At 43.2% G+C, this 20580-nt stretch overlaps 1 protein-coding gene across 1 annotated transcript in view; it reads right to left on the bottom strand.

Moving 5' to 3' along the window:
* Positions 1-1994: 1994 nt before the first annotated feature.
* The window catches only part of DGKK (diacylglycerol kinase kappa), a 144026-nt gene continuing 125440 nt past the window's right edge, over positions 1995-20580 (bottom strand). The window contains exons 19-28 of the mRNA XM_079764664.1: positions 19513-19609; positions 19161-19268; positions 18392-18505; positions 17914-18048; positions 16586-16746; positions 15881-16022; positions 14568-14654; positions 10139-10249; positions 7335-7458; positions 1995-5677 (exon numbers count right to left, since the gene is read on the bottom strand). Of these exons, the coding sequence (XP_079620790.1) occupies positions 5598-5677; positions 7335-7458; positions 10139-10249; positions 14568-14654; positions 15881-16022; positions 16586-16746; positions 17914-18048; positions 18392-18505; positions 19161-19268; positions 19513-19609 (1159 nt within the window). The 3' untranslated portion in view covers positions 1995-5597. The remainder of the gene's footprint in view (positions 5678-7334; positions 7459-10138; positions 10250-14567; positions 14655-15880; positions 16023-16585; positions 16747-17913; positions 18049-18391; positions 18506-19160; positions 19269-19512; positions 19610-20580) is intronic.

Here is a 20580-nt window from a genome sequence, read left to right as displayed (position 1 = left end):
TTTGATGCTCAGGGCGCTGGTGGAGAGTGGAGGTGAAGGACAATGTCCCGGCAGGAGGAAGGCCGGGTGCAGCAGCTTGGAAACGGGTGGGCGGGCCACATACATGGAGGGGATGCTCTGAGGGCACAATGGGAGGTGAGGCTGCACATTCCGTTCTGGGTTGGGGCTTGGCCCTAGAACGGGGGATGTGGGAGGAGGGAGGGATCAGCCAAGGCCATGGGGGAAGGTGTGCAGGCTGCGTGCCTGTGGGCTCCGCCCTGCAGTGTCTGCATTGGGTCAGCTTCAGCATCCAGAAGGTCCAGCCCCAGCCTGGCAGCCCAGTGTTGTGTCCCCTGGGCTGGCGGCGTGTTCCCAGCAGCCATAGCATGGCTGGGGGCATGCCCCCATCCCAGCCCTCTGGGCCAGAGCAATCAGGGCACTTGGCCAGGAAGCCAGGCATCCCGCCCCACCCCCCACTGCTCAGCACCTACTCAGAGTCCTGCCCTGCTGGCTGCTTGGTGGCCAGCACCCTGCCAGGGCCATTCAGCACCTGCTTATGCAAATTAACCCACCATCTTTGGCGGGTTAATTTGCATACTCCTGATTGGCTGGTGGGCATCACGGAGGTACAGTCATTTTACATGTTTGTCTATTATTAGGTAAGATTATTAGGTAAGATAGGCATTTGGACAAGAATGAGGTATTATCTTACTTGTAGTTTTAATTTGCATTTCTCTGATGATTAATAATGTTGAGCATGTTTTCATAGGTTTATTGGCCATCTATATGTTTTCTTTGGAGAAGTATCTATTCAGGTCCTTTGCCCATTTTTTAAAGGATTGTTGGTCTTCATGGTGTTGAGTTGCATGAATTCTTTGTATATTTTGGAAATTAAACCCTTATTAGATGGATTATGGGCAAATATGCTTTCTCATACAGTAGGTTCCCTTTTAAATCTATGACATTCTTGAAAGAAAAAAAAACTATTGTGATGGAAAATAGGTCAGTGTTAGAGGTAGAGTTAAGATGTGGCTATAAAGGATGATGTGAAGGAGATTTATGGGGCAGTGAAAACTATTCTGTATCCTGGATAGTGGTGGTGGTGGTTACTAGAATATCTACATGTGTTAAAATTAATTGACTTTTACACCAAAAGAAAAAAGGCAATCTTATTGTACCATGATTTAATAAGCAGACTTAAATTCAATTCAGATGGTACTTCCCTAGCCTACAGGATGTATTATAAATTTCTTAACATGGTGATAGCTCCTCAGAAACAGGGCTCTTTCCATCAGAAAGCCCAAGAATATAGTTTTTATGGGGGTAGACTGAAATATGATCCTTAAGATCACATCTGTTTCGTCTCTAAGTAAGAGATAGTTTTAGTATTGGTAAGTCAAGGATTTAGAAGATCCAACTCCTTACCCAGGTGTAGTGTTTTGTGGAATCCTGGTCTAGTATAGCCTAGTTTGCCTACCTATTAAATGTGATTAGGGTCTCTGTTAGTTGGGCATAAATTGAACCATCTTTGATTCCAGGCCTCACCAATTTTGCATCTAAACAGACTACTCAAACCCTTCTGGAGGGGTGAGGAGTATGTAATGTATGTGTGAGGTGGGCAGATTGTAATGTCAAAAGTTCTTTAGTGTGCATTTTGCATTTATGCATCTATTTAGCAGTCAGGACTGTACTTCTCTATATCACTTTCCCTCTACAGTTCATTTCATTGAAATCTGGGTCTTGCAGAGAATTGGCTTTTAGAACAATTACAGTGGCAGGTATTTCTCCACAGAATTGTCCCGAGTTGCAGCTATGTTTTAGAACTTTTTATGGCATCCCTTTCAATGTTATGATCACCGTGATGGAGATTCTTGGCTTGTGTTGCTGCTGTCCTTCCTGACCTGCCATCCCTACATGCATGTGGTTTGTTTAGATGTTGGATACCACCCAAGCTCATCCACCATTATCACTGCCATTCATCTCCCCCCATCCTGAAGTAAATGATGAGCCACTGGTATGATTACATTTATACATTTATTAAAATATTTTAAGAAGCAAAACTATTAACTTTGAAAACTGGTGTTCCATTATTTGGGGGGGGAGGAACAGGCTCACTTTATGGACCTTTTCTTTCTGCTTTTATCTGTTACCCCACAACTACCCCAGTTTCCTCCCCATCCAGCCCCTGGCCCTGCTGATTTGCAGGGGCCTTTGAAAAAAAGAAAAATAATGGAACAGAGAACAGCATGGATTACATATTAGCAGACAAAGATACAAATACAATTCCACAAGCCATATTGCCAATTGAGGTCCTTTACAGGATGGAATGATGCTAATGGGTTTGTTTGCTTTGGTATTCATTTCTGTCTTTTATGAAACCAAAATTATTCTACTTGTGTCCTGAGGGAAGATTATGTTGACCACAACTGTGTCTTCTAATCAATCTTTAACATAATTTATTAGATTGAAAATCTCTTTCTTATTTTTCCCCTGCCCTTTTGGACACAGTGCAGGCCCTTTTTAGAGAGAGGGTTGACCTGTAGTATTGACACCGAAAGCAATTGGTGGCAGTCCAAGTCTCTTGATGTTCTCCTTCCCCACTGTTCTATCCAGGAATTGCCTGCTCAATCCCTCAGAAAGTGCTACCAAAGATGCAAACAAAACCCAGAACATTGGCTCTTAATGGCATTTCTGAACATAATTAAGATGGGTACTTGGTGTCTGGTCCCACCACCCGAGCAATTGTATTACTGAAAATAGTTAATACTGAAGTCCTGAAAGGAACTTATGCATCCAGAGGATAAACAGCTCCCTGGAGAAAGAGATTACCATTCCTTTCTTTGTTTTCAAGCTAGTACGTGCAAGAACAGGTGCTTAGCAAGCTGTCTTCCTTTTGAGGAAGCAACTGGTAACTAAGCAATTTAGGAGATAACTAAGCGATTTAGCAAACCACACCTGCTCCTGGGCCTAATCACCTATCAGTTATTCTCCATGAGTTGACTCCAGCCTCAAATCCAAGTGGTTTTGTTCAATATCATTCTGGCTCAGAGTGGGTAAAAGGGAATCCAGATGGTACAACAAAGCAACAATAGCACTACAGTATACAAAGACATATTGTAAGTCAGCAAAGTAAGCACAAGAGATGGAGTCTTATTATAGTTTACTATTATCAGCGATAAAAATAATTAGAAGACAGAGCCATGCTTAGGCACTGCCAAGATAAGGCTACCCTCTTCTAGGACTTCTTCTTCTTCCTTAAATTTGCTCATTTGGAAAATTTCCATTTTGGAAAAGGTCCTTCTGAGAAAAATGCAACTTGATTCCCAACTCTGTAAGTAAGTGTGCAGGTGTCAATGTGTGCAGCCATAGAGAAGTCAAGTCAGGCTGCAATGGTGACCTTCCTGATTTGATTTAATACATGTCTATGACCATACCACCCTAAACACGCTCAATCTTGTCTGATTTGATCTAATACCTCCTCCTGGGAAGAAAGAATGATGCAGAGAAAGCCAAAGATACAGCAACAGCACACACCCCCACTGAAATATGTACAGTAAGTTAACATATGCTGATGCTTAAATAAGTTTTCCGTGTTTAAATGTTTCCATTAATGTTCTAAAGTTGTAGAGCTAGAACTTCTTAATTTGTTTGGCACAGTAATCAGACATTTGGGGACTATCCCCTTGTTAGTATTTTTCTCCTCACCCCTGCAGAGGTAAAACACAGGCGGCTGGTTTAAGTGGGCTAGGCTGGTGGAATTCCAGAGCTGAGAACCAGTGGTTGGAGTCTGGATTGTGCACCTCGATGAACCAGCCTGGATGGAGTCAGGTGATTGAGCACGCTAAGTTTGTTTGAGAAGTAGGGAGAGGCCAGTTTTCTGGCTTTCTTTTGATCAGTGGGAAGGGACACTTACGTAAAGGTGTGAGTTGAGGGTGGGATGTGGAATACAAGGCCAAACAGAGAGAACCTCTCTGGACACTGGAGTTTGATTAGGTTTGCCTGACTGGGAGTGGGCATTGAAAAAAAATGCTAATTGGGATTGGGAGCAATTTTGGCACACTTTGTTTCCATGAGAAATTTGGAAGAACCATTAGAGAAGCAGAGACTAGTAGCCTCCATTTCCCCAGGACCATGTTCTTTTTGGTTACTCTGAATGCCCCTCTACTCAAGAGAAAGAGCAAGATGGGAAATTCAAAGGTGATTTGGGGACTCACCCAACAGCTTGTCCAGCAGATGCAGGCCCAGCAGATGGAGCTTGTGAGGAAGGGCCTACGCTCTTACTGTATTGTCAGGCAGTCCCTAACTCAGGCATCTAAGTCACAGAGCTTAGGCCTGGTTGCTCTAAAAAGGTCATTTGATTGGGGAAGGGGAGAGAACAGGTTGGGGCAGTTGCTGATGTAGAGTCCAGGACAAACGGAGAAAAAAGGCAGCATGCCAGCTTAGCCCCCTTCTCTGGGGCATTGGTGTTTTGTTCTCCTGTTCCTGGCCTGGCTCAGAATTTTAAAGAAGCGTCTGAATTAGCTGGGCTATAAGTAGGTCCCAGCCACTTCAAAGACGCTGAAAATGCACCAAAAGATTGGAAGTTCCACCAAGAAGTCGGGCAGTTGGTAGAGGTATGTGTGTGTGCGTGTGCGTGTGCATTTGTGTAGGGTAATGGGGGTGGGTGATGGGATCAGGGTGGGGAGGGATTCCTGGGTTAGCACAATAAATTATAGGGTCACTTAGAGGTCGAGTTGTATTCTCAGCTCTTAAAAATATATATATAATATATAATATATACATCTATATGTCTCTCTATATAATCTATACTGCAGCACAGCGGCAAAATATTGAGTTAAAAAATTCAGCAAGAATGCAGGCAAACACTCCATGGAAGCATGCAGGCTAGGATCAAGGCAGTAGGAAGAGAGTCTATATGGTTGCCATAGGGATGAATTCCAGCCAATGGGCCCACACAGCCACCAGAGCACCACCTGTACATGTGCAAAGACATACATGCACACATGGAAAAAACAAAAAATTTGCGGAGAGCAGTCACCAAATTTACAAGAAAAGATTTCACATGATCATTGTAATAGGCAAATGGACAAGCTCCCAGGACCTCGCTGTCATCTTAATAAACAAACTAGAACAGACCTCCTGAAGTTGCAACAGGGAGGACTGGGGGAGACACACAACCAGGCCTGGCTACCCTGACCCCTCTCCTCATCTCCCTGAGCGTATTTCTTTCATTTATTCCCAGCATCAATAGTTTCTCTGCTAGTCAGAGAAAACCATTCCCAAACTCCCTGAAGAGGTGAACTACCTTGAATCCTTTGTAGATCCCAGGCCATTCATAAAGAACTTATCCCAATTAAATACTGTAGTTGCTCAATGTGCACAAAGAGGAGAACTGAATAAGACAACTCGAATAGGAATCTTTGGCCAATGAAATGATGTAAACCTCTAAGGAGACCTGATTGAGTCCAGGAAAAGTGTATTAGTATAAAGAATTGGAGGATCTTTCTTGGTGGTGCTCATGTTTGTTCTGAAATAATTTAGTCTCGCCTGTATTGAGGTTTTGAGAGCTTTTTAGTAAAATTCTAAACATTGTGAGTTCTCCTTCCAGCTTTTAAAGGCTACGGCTGAGATCTTGATGATGTTGGAGGGTCATCATTTTTTGCTTCATCTTCACGATTTCTGCGATGCCACAAATTTCCTTCAGAAAAAAACACACAAATATAGAAATAATGAGGTTAGCACATTGCCAGATGTGCAAATGTATGGATCACAAAGAGAGCAAACAAAGAAGAGAGACTGGTTTGTTTCTATTGTACCCACCATCTCTGAACCATCACACACACACACACACACACACACACAGAGTGAGAGAGAGAGAAAGAGAGAGAGAGAGAGAGAAAACCCAGCTGACACTATGTAAGCCAAACACAATGGGATGAGTTCTCAGAACGTGAAAATTCATGGAACTTCAGACTCTTAAATACCATTATCTCCCAACAGGCAGATTCTTAGGAAATCAAACACCTTGGACCAAACTTTAGAAAATACAGCTTGGTCCAGGAGATTCTCTCTTGGCATTTGTGCAAACTCTCATTTCCTAAAAATGAAACAAACTGATATCCTCCATCCCTTTTCCCCTATGTCCACTATTGCTTTATCTCTCAAGCTTCTAGGTTGTCTAGGCCCAAAATTTAGGTGAGAACATTGACATCAGAATTAGCATAACTGACAACTTTAAGAGGACCTCTTTTGAGCCTCACTGACATTTCAATAATGTATAAGTTCAATTTTGAAGATGGGATGGAACCAAAATTCAGATAATGCAACATAGAAATGTTGTATTTACAGGGACTTACTATAAGAGATAGTGAATAAAAATATTTATATACTAGAGGCCCAGTGCATGATTGAATCATGCACGTGTAGTGTCCCCTACACGCTTTCGCTTTTCGCGGTGGAGCTGGGTGCCTGTCCGCTGGTGCACCAGGCCTTCCAGAAGCCTCCGGCAGACAGGCACCCAGCTCCCCCACTTTTGATGGTCCGCGGCCGCTGAAGGGGGCTACCCTGCTGTTGAGAGTCGCCCCCTGCGCCTCTCAACGGCCGCTGAGTGGGGCTGCCGCGGACACCTGGCTACCCTGCCATTGAGAGGCGCAGCTGGGTGTCCACGGCAGGCCCCCTCCACGGCCGCGGATCTGGCCATTGAGAGGCATAGGGGGTGGGAGTCCCGCCCCTTGCGCCTCTCAACAGCAGGGTAGCCCCCCTCAGTGGCAGCAGATCCGTGCCTCTCAATGGCTGGATAGGCCACCCCGATTCCCGCCCCCCAGCCTCCCGCCGCCCAATCGTGGGCATAGCGGAGTGATAGTAATTTACATGTTACTCTATTATTAGATAGGATGTCATGAAACCTGTTCCTGACCCTGTGGATGCCTAGCACTGATACCCCCGACCCATTTCAAATAATACTGTTTTCTGGAACAGGACTAAAATCTTATAGTTGTAGCTGACTAGGAGAGAGATCTAAATATGGTTATTTTGCCATACTTATCAACCCAGAGCAGGAACAGGGCAAGCAGAAAAGTAACTGCCTCTTAGCATTTTTCTCATCAGCTGTCTACATCACAGAGATCACACCGCAAGGTTCCTTCTCAGGTTCTTCCCTGGCCAGTGTCCATGTCACTTTCTAACTCATACCTTTCCCAATAGATCGCTTAGTGTTGCCTAAGGTTGGCTCTCAGGCAGCCTCCTCCATCACCATCATAACCGTGAACATTTCTAATTGGAGCTTCAGCTCCCTGGGAGGAACAAGGACTGCTGTGGAGGTCTTTGTGGCCCTTATCCCTATGGGAGAGACTTACCAATAAAACCCTGGACTCCTTGGCCTGATTTAGGCTTGTCTTCCTCTTCCAGCTTCTTCTTTCTCGATTTGGAGAACTTAACTTTCAATCTGAGATTTCTACTGTCAGTGTCTGAAGATTTTTCCTGGGAAACCACAGCAAGATGAAGGTCAAAATATTAGTTGCCTAACATTCAGAAATAATTCTTGGAGGCCTGGCAAGATGATGAACAAGGATGGTGGCAGAAAGCAGGCAGATCTGCTATTTATCCAGGTGTGGGAGACACCTCTAGTCCTGTGCCCTAGGAAGGCAACTTTTCTTTATCAAGATCCTATTTTCTGCCAGGTGCCTTGCTAGATACTTTAATAAATGCTCTCATATAAGCCCCAAAACAATCTCATAAAGTAGCTACTATTACCCTTATAGAAATGAGGAAGCAGAGGCTCAAAGAGGTATAGTATGTCACCTGAAGTCATGCATCTAACTATTAGTAGGGTGAGATTGCTAGAGCCACTGCTGGCGCATGTGGCATCTCTGCATGAATTAGAAAAACTCACTCCTTCCTTTAGACATATGGTTTGGTAAGCCCCAACTCATTCCCTTGGGTAAATACCTTGCTATAAGGAAGAACCTGCCTCGTAGGCCACCTACTTCTATGTCTGGAATGCAAAGAAGGTTCTCTACACATAGCTGTTAATTATGAGTGTGGGTTATTTGCTGTATAGATTATTCAGGCTATTTAATTCCAGTGTAGCTTCCCAGTCCTCTCACTCCTGCTAACCTGTGTTTGTTTTACTACTGGTCTCAGTAAAACATATCCTGAGGTTAACCTTGTTGCCAGAAAGTCCAGCCAAACACAATCCAAGAAACTTGGGGATTTTCTTCTCTTCAATATTATGTATGCCTCTGATCCCTTACATTAAAAGAAGAGTATATCCCTGACCTCATCCTCTTCCTGCTCTGGCTCCTACTTACCCTTTCTCCTCTAAAGCTCTGTACAGGGCCTTCAGAATTGTCTTTGAGAAGTAACCTAAAGGACGGGCACAAGTCCTTTCCTCTCAGCCAAAGCCTTGGAAAGCCCAATGAATAACTGAATGTCATCCTGCTTTTTTCACCAAAACGGATCTGAATCTTCTGTGGTCTTAAGGTGAGCAAGATTAGTGTCACATGAATGAGCAACATCTTCCTGGCTTTCTTTCAAACCACTCTGCCCTTTTTTAGAGCCTTACTTCTTCATCTTTATGGTAATATTGAAATCCAGAAAAGAGATTATGCCCTAGGGCAGTGGTTGGCAAACTCATTAGTCAACAGAGCCAAATATCAACAGGACAACGATTGAAATTTCTTTTGAGTGCCAAATTTTTTAAACTTCAACTTCTTCTAACGCCACTTCTTCAAAATAGACTCGCCCAGGCCGTGGTATTTTGTGGAAGAGCCACACTCAAAGGGCCAAAGAGCTGCATATGGTTCGCAAGCCGCAGTTTGCTGACCATGACCCTAGGCCACACCAACTCACATACTGAGACCTTAGACCAGGGTAGGGAACCTATTTTCTGCTAAGGGCCATTTGGATATTTATGACATCCTTCACAGGCCATACAAAATTGACAGCTTAAAAATTGACCTGCTATATTTGGTCAAACATTTAATTAACTCACCCCTAATGCCTTGGCAGGGCAAGACCAAATGATTTCTCTGGCCTTATACAGCCCACCGGCTAGATGTTCCCCACCCCTGCTTTAGACCATGGACAATCTTTCTCATTTCTCTCAGTATCCAGTCCAGTTGCTTAGTTTGGGAGCTTGGTGAGATATAGCTGCCTGAGTAATAAGAGAAATAAGATGCTCCAATAGTTTGCTTCCTTTTCTGCATAACAACATGTTTTCCCCTCCCAAAGCAGCAAAATCATCAGCAAAGGCATATGAGAAAGTTATTAAATCCTTTAGGACCTAAGGTTGTATGTGGCTTTTTCTCTTAAACAATAACCTGATTGTTACACAAGTCCAAACATGCATGTGTGGCTTGCTCACAACATACATATAATTGGTGTATGAAGCCAGAAACAGGTATAATGAGAAGGGGAACCAGGAATTCCTACAGTTTGAAATGAGCCATTCTATGGTGCAGAAATTTAAAGAAAAACTAAGACCATAAAGAGAATAATTTACCTAGTAATAGGTGAGCATTTTGGGGTCATTTGATTTATTAAATGGGACTATTTTTCATTCTCAGGAAAGTACTCAGAGTTGTCAAAAAATGACAGTGTCCCTGCGATTATATCGTAGCCACTAGTGGCATGCTTGATTTATTTTTAAGCCACTCACCTACTGGGGAAAGCACTGGAAAGCCTACTATTCTTCCAGATGGGGAGGAACTGGTGATAGTTGGAAGAGTTAACTACCAGTAAGATCTGGGAACCAACCATTTAGAACAGAGGTTGCCTGTAAACTACTGGTATGGTCAAAATGGTATGTACCAGATGAAATTCAGTCCTGGCAGCACGTACTCAGCAGGAAAGGGGAATTGTGGCAAGGAGAACAGCACAGAGAAAAGCAAACTTGCTTATTCTTTCCCAATCATCTCCTTCCACAGAATAGTTGTTTCTGGTTACTTTCCCATGGCCATATGATTTTTCAATGTGCTTTCTGTCTTATCCTATATACTTATGATAAGGGGATGGGAAGACGAGGCTCATTAAGCTAAAGCCAAAATCTACTATTAGATTCCCTCTGCTGTATCAGTCATTGTCTTGGCCCATACTGGAAGGTAGAGCACCAAGGAATAATCCTTCTTCCCATTTATTTCCCAATCCTCAGGTCACGTACCTCTGGAAAAAGGACTGAATTCATCCAGTTGATCTCAGATAGCTTTTCAAACTCCTCATTCATGGCATCCAGGGTGATTTGCAGTGTGGCCTCATCCTCAGCATTTCTCAACTGGTGAAGACAGGAAAAAGAGTGAGTGTCCAAAGCCTACCACCCTGCATCATAGACTCTTGCCTCCCCCCGACTCCTATTCTCTGCTAGTGGCCATGAGAAAACAGGGTGCCAACTTGCATCTTTTTCGGCTGTGGAGTAATGGAAAAGTGTAGTGAGCTCTTTTCTTTCTCAATAGGGAGACCCTGAAAAATGATGGGGCTCTCCTTGGGGCTGGAGATGTTCAGTTTGGCAAGCAGAAAGGCCCTTTGACCAGGATCAATTAATATTGAGTTATACCTCTACAGTTTAGGGTCCAGGACAAGGGTCTCTATAAATAACAGCTACCAACTTTTGAGCACATACTATATGCCAGGAACTGTGCATTCAGAATTTCATTTCATCTTTTCAATAGTTTGCAAAGTACTACTGCTCTAATTTTCTAAGTGAGAAAACAGACTCAAAGAAGTTTAGTGTTCAAAATCACATGGCTAGCTTCCAAAACGACAGCAGAGTAAGTAGAGGCTACACTGACACTTTCCCAGGACCAAACTGGAAATACAACTAAAATACAGAAAAGAAAAACATCCTGAAAAATAAACTGAAGACTAGCTGGAGAGAACCCTGATAACCAAGGATGGAAAGTGAAGATTGCATAGAGAGTGGTAGGAAGTGCAGAAGTGCAAAAGGGCTGGCCAGGCTCCCACAAACAGCAGCTGAAGTTCCAGAGGGATATCGCAGCTGTGTGTGTGTGTGGGGGGAGGGGTTCCCGCTGAGAATTCTGGGGTTTAAACCCTAAGCTGGGCTCTTTAACCCAGAGCACCAGAACAGAGAAAGGTGCCCCATGACATCTTGCTGTGAAAAGCAGTAGAGTTGCTGCCTGCCAGGGAGAGATAGCTGGAAATGCAGGCACCCTCTTAAAAGGGTTAGAGGGGGTAGGGGCAGGCTATAAGAGGTCAATGGGGGAAGAAAAGGGACATATGTAATACTTTCAACAATAAAGATTAAAAAAGAAAAGAAAAAAAGAATATGGCTAGACTTACCCAGATCAGTTTAACACTATAGCCTATCCTCTATACCACACAGTCTCATAAAGGATATGTGGGGTGACTGGATGCTAGGAGGAATCTTTATTACATAGTTACTGTAATTTAAAGGCTTCTTTGTGAAGTAAGGAGAGACCTAGAGAGAGATTGGCTCAATTTCCCCTCCTGGCAAAGAGGGTCTGCCTCTTCAGGCTGTGCTTTAGCCCCTATATATTCACTCTTAGTAAGAAATGAGTTCCAGAATGCTTGTCCTACAGGTTCAGGAAACACAGCTTAAGTATTCCTTAGCGACTCCCAGCACCCACAGAATGAACTCTACTCAGTCCATGGGAGACTTAAAATGGACTCTTCTGGGACAATCTCCAACTCAGACAAACCAAGTTCTAGACCAGCAACATAGGTGAGATTGTTCATATTCCAGTAAATAGTGAGCTGGGAGTATAGATATATGCTGATATTTTCAACCTGGACATGATTTCCAGCTCACCTAACTTGGCCTCATCTTTCCCCCCTGACATACACTCAACTTTCAACCTGGCCCTTATGTGGCTTCTTGTAGTGGCCACTTGATGTACCAGCCATAATGGAACCTTGCCAACTGTCACAAATAAGTGGCAGGTGGAATGAGTGAGGGATGAGGCTGGAGGTTATGACCACTCAGAATGGGATATGAGAGAGACAAATATCTCTTGATTTTGTTTTACAGCTAATGATTTAGGACAATACAAAGTAGCCCAGATGCATAGGACATTTGTGTACACATGACAGTGGGATGGGAGAGAATGGGTGTCAGATAGAAATTGCCATCACTTCAAGGTAAAGAGGGAAGGGGCAGGGAGTCCTTAGGGGCATACCTACTAACAACACTTTGGTAGTCAAACCCAAAGGTATAGAAAAGAAAGGAATTTCAGGCCTTGGAAAATTATTCCTAATCATAATAGTAAAGCAATAAAATGGCTTCCTAATGACTTCATATTTGGCATCTGGAGACTCAGGCTCTGAAAAATAGTAGGTGGGTGGGCCTGAGTCTTGTACTCTATTTTCCTGTCCTTCTGGCTCCAGTGGAAAACTTGTCTAGGACTCTTCTCTGAGGTAGATGTGCAAACTGACTTAGAGGACTTGGGTGCTTATTTCTTGGTTCCTGTCCCAACACATATGAGGTTGCCAAATAAGGAAAGTGGGAGTTCCTGGGTGGTATTTACTTTATCATAAATCTATATCCAGCTGCCAACAGTGAGCTCTGCGGTATCCTCTTTCAAGGGGAGAAATAACAACCCCCCCCAATGAAATAAGTCTTGTTTTGTTAATCCTTGCCTGAGGACATTTTCCCATTGATTTTTGGAGAGAGTGGAAGGGAGAGGAAAAGACAGAGAGAAACATTGATGTGAGAGGAACACATTGATTGGTTGCCTCCTGCACGAACCCTGACCAGGGCCCAGACTGGGGAGGAGCCTGCAACCAAGGTATGTGCCCTTGACCAGAATAGAATTTGGGACCCTTTGGTCCACAGGCCAATGCTCTGTCCACTGAGCCAAACCAGCTAGGGCTAAATGAAATAAGTCTTATCTCCATGCTCCTTCTATGAAACAGCCTTTCTGGAGATGCTTGGTCATTCTTAGTTAGCTTCTGCCTGACCCCTGGTCTCATTTGGATGTGTGGATGTGTGTGTGGGTCCTTATCAGGCCTTATGTTAAATATGCTGTGTGCTCAATTTGGGTTGTTGGCTAGCAGGAACCAATATTCATGCCATGAGCCTCAAGGAAGTTTGAGTGGCAATGAAAGTCCAAGTTCCCATATTTCCTGCTACCCAAACTGGCAAGGCCATTGAATTCTGCTAATATATAGAAGGTATTTCTGTTGCTATTGTCTAAGGCTGAAAGACTCTAGCTTGGGGTTCAGATTCTGGGTCAACCTGACCTGATTGCCTTAGGCACTCCACTGCCTGTGCAGTGTGCCAATTAGTGTGTAAATGGAAAAGGGGAAGTGGATGCACTTCTTGGAATATCAACTCAGAAGCCCCTCTTCAAATAAACCATAATTAGATGATAAGCAAGAACAGCACCTGCCACATTGCCCTAACAGCCAACCCAAAAGTGGGGTAATCATGATCAGTTGACTCATCAGAGCACACTCACCATGTGTGCCTATGGGCTTTGCCTTCTGTGAAACATGCAACTATTTTTGTAGCTCAAAAATTTAGCCTCAGTCCATTTTCCCTAAGGCTAATAAAATTTACCATCTATCAAACTGATGTTATACAATAATTGTCTTAATCCTCACAACAACCTGGAAAGGTAGAGATTACCATTTCTATTTTGTAGATAGGGAAACTGAGATCCAGAGAGGTGAAATTATTTCACACAGCTAGTGTTATGGATTCAATTGTGTTCTCCCCCCTCCTTCCCTCCCCTGCCAAAACAAAGAGTTATATTGAAATTCTAACTCCAGTATCTCAGAATGTGACTTTGTTTAGAAATACGGTAATTGATGATGTAATTCATTTTTAAGATGAGGTCATACTGCAATATGATAGGCCCCCGATCCAGTATGACTGCTATCCTTATAAGAAGATGGCCATTTGAAGACAGAGAGACACAGGGAGAACACTACATGAAGATGGAGGATTGGAGTAATGCATCTATAACACAAGGAACAACAAAGATTGCTAGGAAGTCACTAGAAGGTAGGAAGAGGCAAGGAAGGATTCCAGTACAGGTTTCAGAGGGAATATGGCCCTGTTGATACCTTGATTTCAGGATTCTAGCCTACGGAACTGTGAGACAATAAGTTTCTCTTGTTTTATGTCACCCAGAGTTTAGTACTTTGTTTCATCAACCTTAGGAAACTAATATAGTTAGTAAGGAGCAGATTTGGAGTTTGAACCTAGAGTCTCCCAACTTTTCCCACTATTCCATACTGTCTTCATGGTGAGAGAGGTATGTGGACACCTGGGAGATACAGAGCAGCTTGAAAGAGCTCACCTTTTCCTACTGAAGCTATTTTAGGTATGATGGGAACAACCTACTTTTTATTGGCCTAGATCTAGGAGACATTTGCCAAAGGAGAGGGGGAGACTTTTATTCAAGGATATGGCAGTCCAGTGGATTAGCATAACCTATGAAGTGACACAGTTAATGACAACCCTGGGTGAGTATAACACAGCAGGGATTGCCAGCTAAGCACCTGGCTAAAATGCTCCTCCAGGTCTTCCAATTCCCTAGAACCAAGTATAGATCATGATCATCTTCAGATGGGATACTTTGCCCTCCCTTGTTCCAACCCCCTCCACTCACCAAGTTTTTTTCCAGAAAAGCTTTGGTGTCATCGTAGAGCCCTTTAAGACTAAATGTAACATCGACTGCATCATTTCTGCTTAGAGCCTGAGAGGAGAAAAATGGAAAAGAAAGTGAGGGAAAGGACAAAGACAGAGGAGTTGTTGGTTAGTAAGTATGCAGCAGCTGACTTCTCTGTGGGAAGGGAGGAACAGGCTAGTGGGATGTGGCTGTAGGTAAAAAAGTAATATTCAAAATATAATACAACTAGTACAGCATAGGCACTGGAACCAAATTAGAACTGATGCCAGCTGTCAACTACTGTAGTTGTATTGGCATATCCTATGAAGTGGGACAGCACAATTTGGCATTTGACATCATTGATTGAGTGCTATGGGCATAGGAAAATAGGAATTATGAAAACCAAAGAGTAACCTTGAGGCTACTTGCTGCCACTGGAATAAAACTACCAGTACCTTTCCCATGGTAGGTGAAGTTAGGCCCAACCTTCTCTCTTCTTGAAACTCAAGGCCTCCTCTAACTAGGAACTGGCCCCAAATATATAGGTAACCAACATTTTAGGAAGCCCTGTCTCTATATGTGGCCCTTTGGTATCATTTGCCTAGCACTAAAATTACTTTTTAAAAGTATCACATAGGCCAGCCGGTATGGCTCAGTCATTATGCGTTGACCTATGAACCAGGAGGTCACAGTTCGATTCCCAGTCAGGACACATGCCTGGTTTGCAAGCTCGATCCCCAGTGTGGGGCATGCAGGAGGCAGCCAATCAATGATTCTCTCTCATCATTGATATTTTTACCGCTCTCTCCCTCTCCCTTCCTTTCTGAAATCAATAAAAAATATTTTAAAAATAAAAGCATCCCATAAATCTTCTGGCAATGGGTAAAGTGATGGGATGGCATATTTAACATCAAACATTAAAGCATTCTCATCTGGATATTTCCCTTTAAGAGGGAAACCAAGGCAGCCTGGAGCTCAGGTTTCAATGACAGGTGTTGCCTTAACAGGTTACCTGGAATTAAGAAGGGCCAAGGTCAAGTTTCTCTCCATTTAATTGCCCTTTTCCCCCTAAGGTCAGTGTGGTAGGTGGCTATCAGAGAAGAAGGCTAGGTCTCAGATGATGAAATCTGCTATAGGATTCCCCTAGTAGCCACTCTGGACTTGTAACAGTCAAGGAATACCTGCCTTCCCTTCCACTTCATCCATCAGTTTCCTGACATATCATTTGCCCAATTTCTTCATGCAGCCTAGGACGTATTCCCTTCCTTCCTTTTCATCACCTTTTCTATTTGGTTTGCCCTTTGCACCCGTACCTCAATGGGAGTACAGGAAGCTGCACCCGCCTCATTGCTGCTGTCTTGGCCATAAAACGTGTCATCCAGGATTTTGGCACTGGCATTCACAGAATCCATGAGGACAGATACATGCTGGTGGACCTTGCTCAGGTTAGTAAGTCTGTAATAAAACAAGGACAGATAGATAAGTCTGTAGTTCTGAAGGACTTCTGTCCTGGGGTGCTGGTGAGGGCTTGGCTAAGAATAGAAAGCCCTGGGTACCCAAATTGGCACCTCCTATTATTTCTATTTTTCTTTAGGTAGCCATCTATGCCAAAAAAACTGTCTCTACTTTAGGTATTCATCTTTGTCTATCTTGTCTCAGTTGTAGGTGCTTCAGGACAGTGGGAGGCCATAGTATAGGAGGGCAGATGACTCCAGAAACTCCAAGGCCCTGCTGATATTTAAGGGAAAGGATAAACATTCTTAGTCCTATTGGGTCTGGGAAAATAGGAGGAAATAAAAGTTCATCTCTGGGTCTAATGGGAGAGGTCCAAGTTGGCTTATTTCTGAGCACAAAGACCATTTCCTATTTGGATTGTCAGGGTAACTGTCAAACTTCAGAGCTATGGGTAAAACTTCTTTCTGAGAACAAGCTCCCCAGTAGCCAATAGATACAAACCGGCTTCTTCCTATATCCCTTTTTAGGATTTTCAGCCCTGTGTCTAGGCTAGTTTCACTTACCTGCTGATGAGGTTTTCAGCAAGCTGAGCTAAGTGCTGCATCTGGGCATACTCCTCATCAGAGAGGCTATCTTGAGATTCCTGGGAGTCCAACTGGGGTTGAGAGGCAGCTTGAATTTCAGTATGCTTGCACTCCCACATTTTCATTGAGTTCTCAAAGTCCTGGAGATGAAGACAGTGGCAGATCCTAATGATTTATGTAGCTAAGAGGGCATGTGACAGATCTGTATGTGAGTCTGAAATTTGTGGGTATCGTGGGTAAAGGTAAAAGAAGGCCTTCACCCCCCATACACCCAACTACACACCTATACAAATATCCATCATTTTATTCAATGTCTCTTCTGTACTAGGCACTTTTAGTTTTTGCTGTTGTTGTTACTATTGTGAGTTTTGGGACAATATGTTTCAATCAGATAGACGTCTGCCTTCCAGATACTCTTATATGTTTGCACCATTATCAATAAGATAGTGGAGCATCTTTCATGTTCCTTTCTTTGCCAAATCTAAGCAATATGTTGTGATAGACTTTAGAACCAGAAATATCTGATTTAATTTTGAATCATCCTTCTATCATTTACTGGTTGTAAGACCTTTAGCAAGTTATTTAACCTCTTTGGTCCTCATTTTCTTCACCCATAAAATGGGAATAAGTGTATCTATGTTATCAAATTGTTGGGAGGACCTATTTGAGATAATATATTTAAACTGTCCACCACAATGTAGGCAGTTTATAAACTAGACTTGCCCTCTCCTCTTTGTTGCTGCTTCTAAGGACTGTCTTCAGGTCAGAATGGAAGAAAGCGTCCAAGCACTGAACATATGATCAATAATGACTCCTCTCTAGATTTAGATGGCTTAGCAGAAGTGGGTGACACTTATGAATGCAGCACTTTAAGGAACCTTAGAGGAGCCTAAAGACCATAGTCAATGAAGAATCTCTTGTTGAAAGAACAGATTTCTCTTTAACTACCCAAAGTCTTAGCTCTATGTGCAGTGGAGAGAGGACAGCTTTGTCTAAAACCATAGGAGGGAAGCTCCTTGTCTCACTCTCTTAGACAGAGGTTTGAAAATGTCAGTATATATCAGAATGTCTTGGGGAGGGGGTTGTTTAAAAATGCAAGTTCCCAGAAACTACCCATCCCCATTCTGATTCATTAGGTCTGGTGTGTGGCCCGGGGTGTGCATTTCTAGCAAGAAATCGAGGTGACTTATATAAGTAGCAAACACGCATCCCTTTGAGGAATTCTGCTTGACTGGAATTATTCAGTTCTCAGCAAGAGTTGTACATGAGACAATGCAGGAGCCCGAGACAAGCCTTTCCTTTCTTACCCGATCTCTTGTCAGCATCTGGGCAGCGTTCTTGTATCTAATTTTGATAAGGCCTGGCCTCTGAACCCAGGCCTCCCCATCCACCTGCACTGGGATACCTTCTTCACCATCAATGGTTATCATCACCTCACGGCACTGCCAGGGAAGAGGAGGGAGAATAGGGCAGAAAAATGAGGCAACTACTGTAGACCAATCTGATAATACCACAGTCATGGCCATAATGTGTATCTGAAGCAGGACTGGCAAGGATGTAAATCAGATTATTTCAGGGATGAAATACCTGCAATCTATGGGCTTTTTGCTCCTTCAGCCCCTACCACCTTTGTCTCCAACCTTAGCCAGTACCTTGCTGTCCACCAGATAACCTCAACACTCCACCCTGACAATTATTCCCAATTAATTTCTGGGACAACTCCATATTCTGCATTGTAGCTACAGAGCTCAGTCCCTTTCTGGTGCCAACCCAGCCCCTGCCTACCTGGGCAATGCGATGATGATGCAGATTGATGATACGGGACATTGCCATCTGTACAGAACCAAAGATTGCCACTACCTCCAGCTTTCCATCATCTATTGCAGGTACCTCATATTCCTGAGGAGGAAGAACTGTGTCACATATCCACTTGAGAAACCATACATTGTCTATCACAGAACAGGTATGCTTTGAAGGCTCCTAGTGAGAATTTTTCTAGCTCATGAAGAGTGGAGTAACTATATATTAAAAGGGGAAAGATGAGGTCAGGAGCCCACCTGGGAAAAGGGCACTGAGATAATAACTCTTAGTTCCTTTTGAGATCACTGCTCTGCGCTGGTTCTCTCTCTGTCTAATCTAGCATAATAAATGCCCAAGGCTAGTCCCATTAGCCTCATGGCCTTCTTGAGTGAGCTTAGAGGAAATGGTCATTTCCAGTTTCTCAGGAGATTTTATTGACAGACCTCTTTGGAGAAAAGAGCATGGCTTAGGTAACCTTATTAGGATCTGTCAGGCCTGAGGAATGAAAAATTCAAAGTCCAGGTGACACCTAAGAATTGATTTGATCCTGGGGTCTTTGGTTGATTCTCTTTTAGTATTCTGAAATGCTAATAAAAATACTGCTTATACAGCTGCTACCAACAAAGGTTCCCAGCCCACCTCCTATCCCCTCATTGTCCACTTTCTTTCTACCCCAGTGAGTCCAACTCTCCTTTCTGAGATATCTTAGAGGGACCAAACATTTCTCCCTCCCTGTCCCTTATTTCATACTTACAGTGGTTGCTGTGCTGCTTCCCCAGAAGTTGATGCCTCCAGCATAGCTGGGAATGTTGAGCACTACAATGCCTTGCAGGTTTGGCAAAGAGATAGCTTCTCCATCACACTGAAAGATAGAAATGTGAAGGAACATTATAGAGATAGGGGAAGGGCTCTGTCTTCTTTCATGCTATCATTTTCTCAACCATAAAATGGAAATCTATCTTCATGCCTTCCTCCCATGAGCTGTGAGGATCAGAGGTAAAGCTCAGAGAGAAGCAAGAATATAGGGGAAAGCTGATTCCCAAAGTCATGAGATTTCTTTTTTTTTTCTTCTATGTTCAGGAAAGAGTACCTTCTTTTCTACTAACCTCCAGGTGCACTCGTTCTTCCAGGTTCCTATAAGAGCGCTGCAAAAGTTCTTTGCTTCCCAAAAGACCATACCACATCTTGTTCTTAAGGCGGCTACTACAGGGAGATAAAGTAGAGAAAGGTAGCCACAGGGTGAATAATATAAAGGTAAATGGATGAGGAAAAGCAAGAGGGGACACCATTTTATTCCTCAAGTGCCTTCATATAGAGAGGAGTCATATTGAATGGTAACTAAACACAAGAGGATATGCTAGGATGGTGTAACTGGTATCTCCATTCAAACATCTGCTGAAATGGGTTCCTGGCCCCCTTGAATGCTTTAGCATCCTATCGGTACATAAGTTTGCCATTTTCATTGCTTCTGATATTGGTTCAGACTTGGAAGAGACAGCCAATATTCAGCAAGTAATGCTTATAAAAAGCTTTGAGTATAGCTGGCTGGTAGACACTAGCTACCTTGTCAAGTACCATTCTAGGAGCTCAAGATTTCAGCTTCTTGGAATCAATTTCATTTGAAACATATGACCTTTTCTTTGAAGCACTTCTTTTTTTCTGGCAAAGAGGAGGGATTTTTCTGAGATCTGTATATTAATAATTTAATTTAGTGCTATAGAATTAGACTTAAGTTTACTAGGTAGATTATAGAGGAGGATCCAGTGGAGAGAAGATGGGGCAGGCAAATATATCAGGAGACTTGGGGTGGAGGTAGAAAGGGCAGGATCCTGCTGATTGTAGGATCTCTGATCAAAACAAGCAGAGGGCTTTACAATCACTAGAAAGGTTGGCTAGAGTTTACTATGAGTTTTTATTTATCCTTTTCTTTGATTTATTTAAAAATATTTATTGAGAGTATTACAGATGTCTCCCTTCCCCAACCCTTCATTACCTTCCTCCACCTAGTTCCCACCCCACCCCAGGCATTCACTAACTACCCTATTGTCTGTGTCCATAGGTATGCATATATGCATATGTTCTTTGGTTAATCTCTTCCCGCTCCCCATCCCTCTGAGATTTGTCAGTCTGTTCCATGTTTTTATGCCTCTGGTTCTATTTTATTAATTGGTTCA

Source organism: Cnephaeus nilssonii (genome assembly GCF_951640355.1).
Source record: "Cnephaeus nilssonii genome assembly, chromosome: X".
NCBI classification, from domain to species: domain Eukaryota; kingdom Metazoa; phylum Chordata; class Mammalia; order Chiroptera; family Vespertilionidae; genus Cnephaeus; species Cnephaeus nilssonii.
This window is presented reverse-complemented; position numbering and strand designations above follow the sequence as displayed.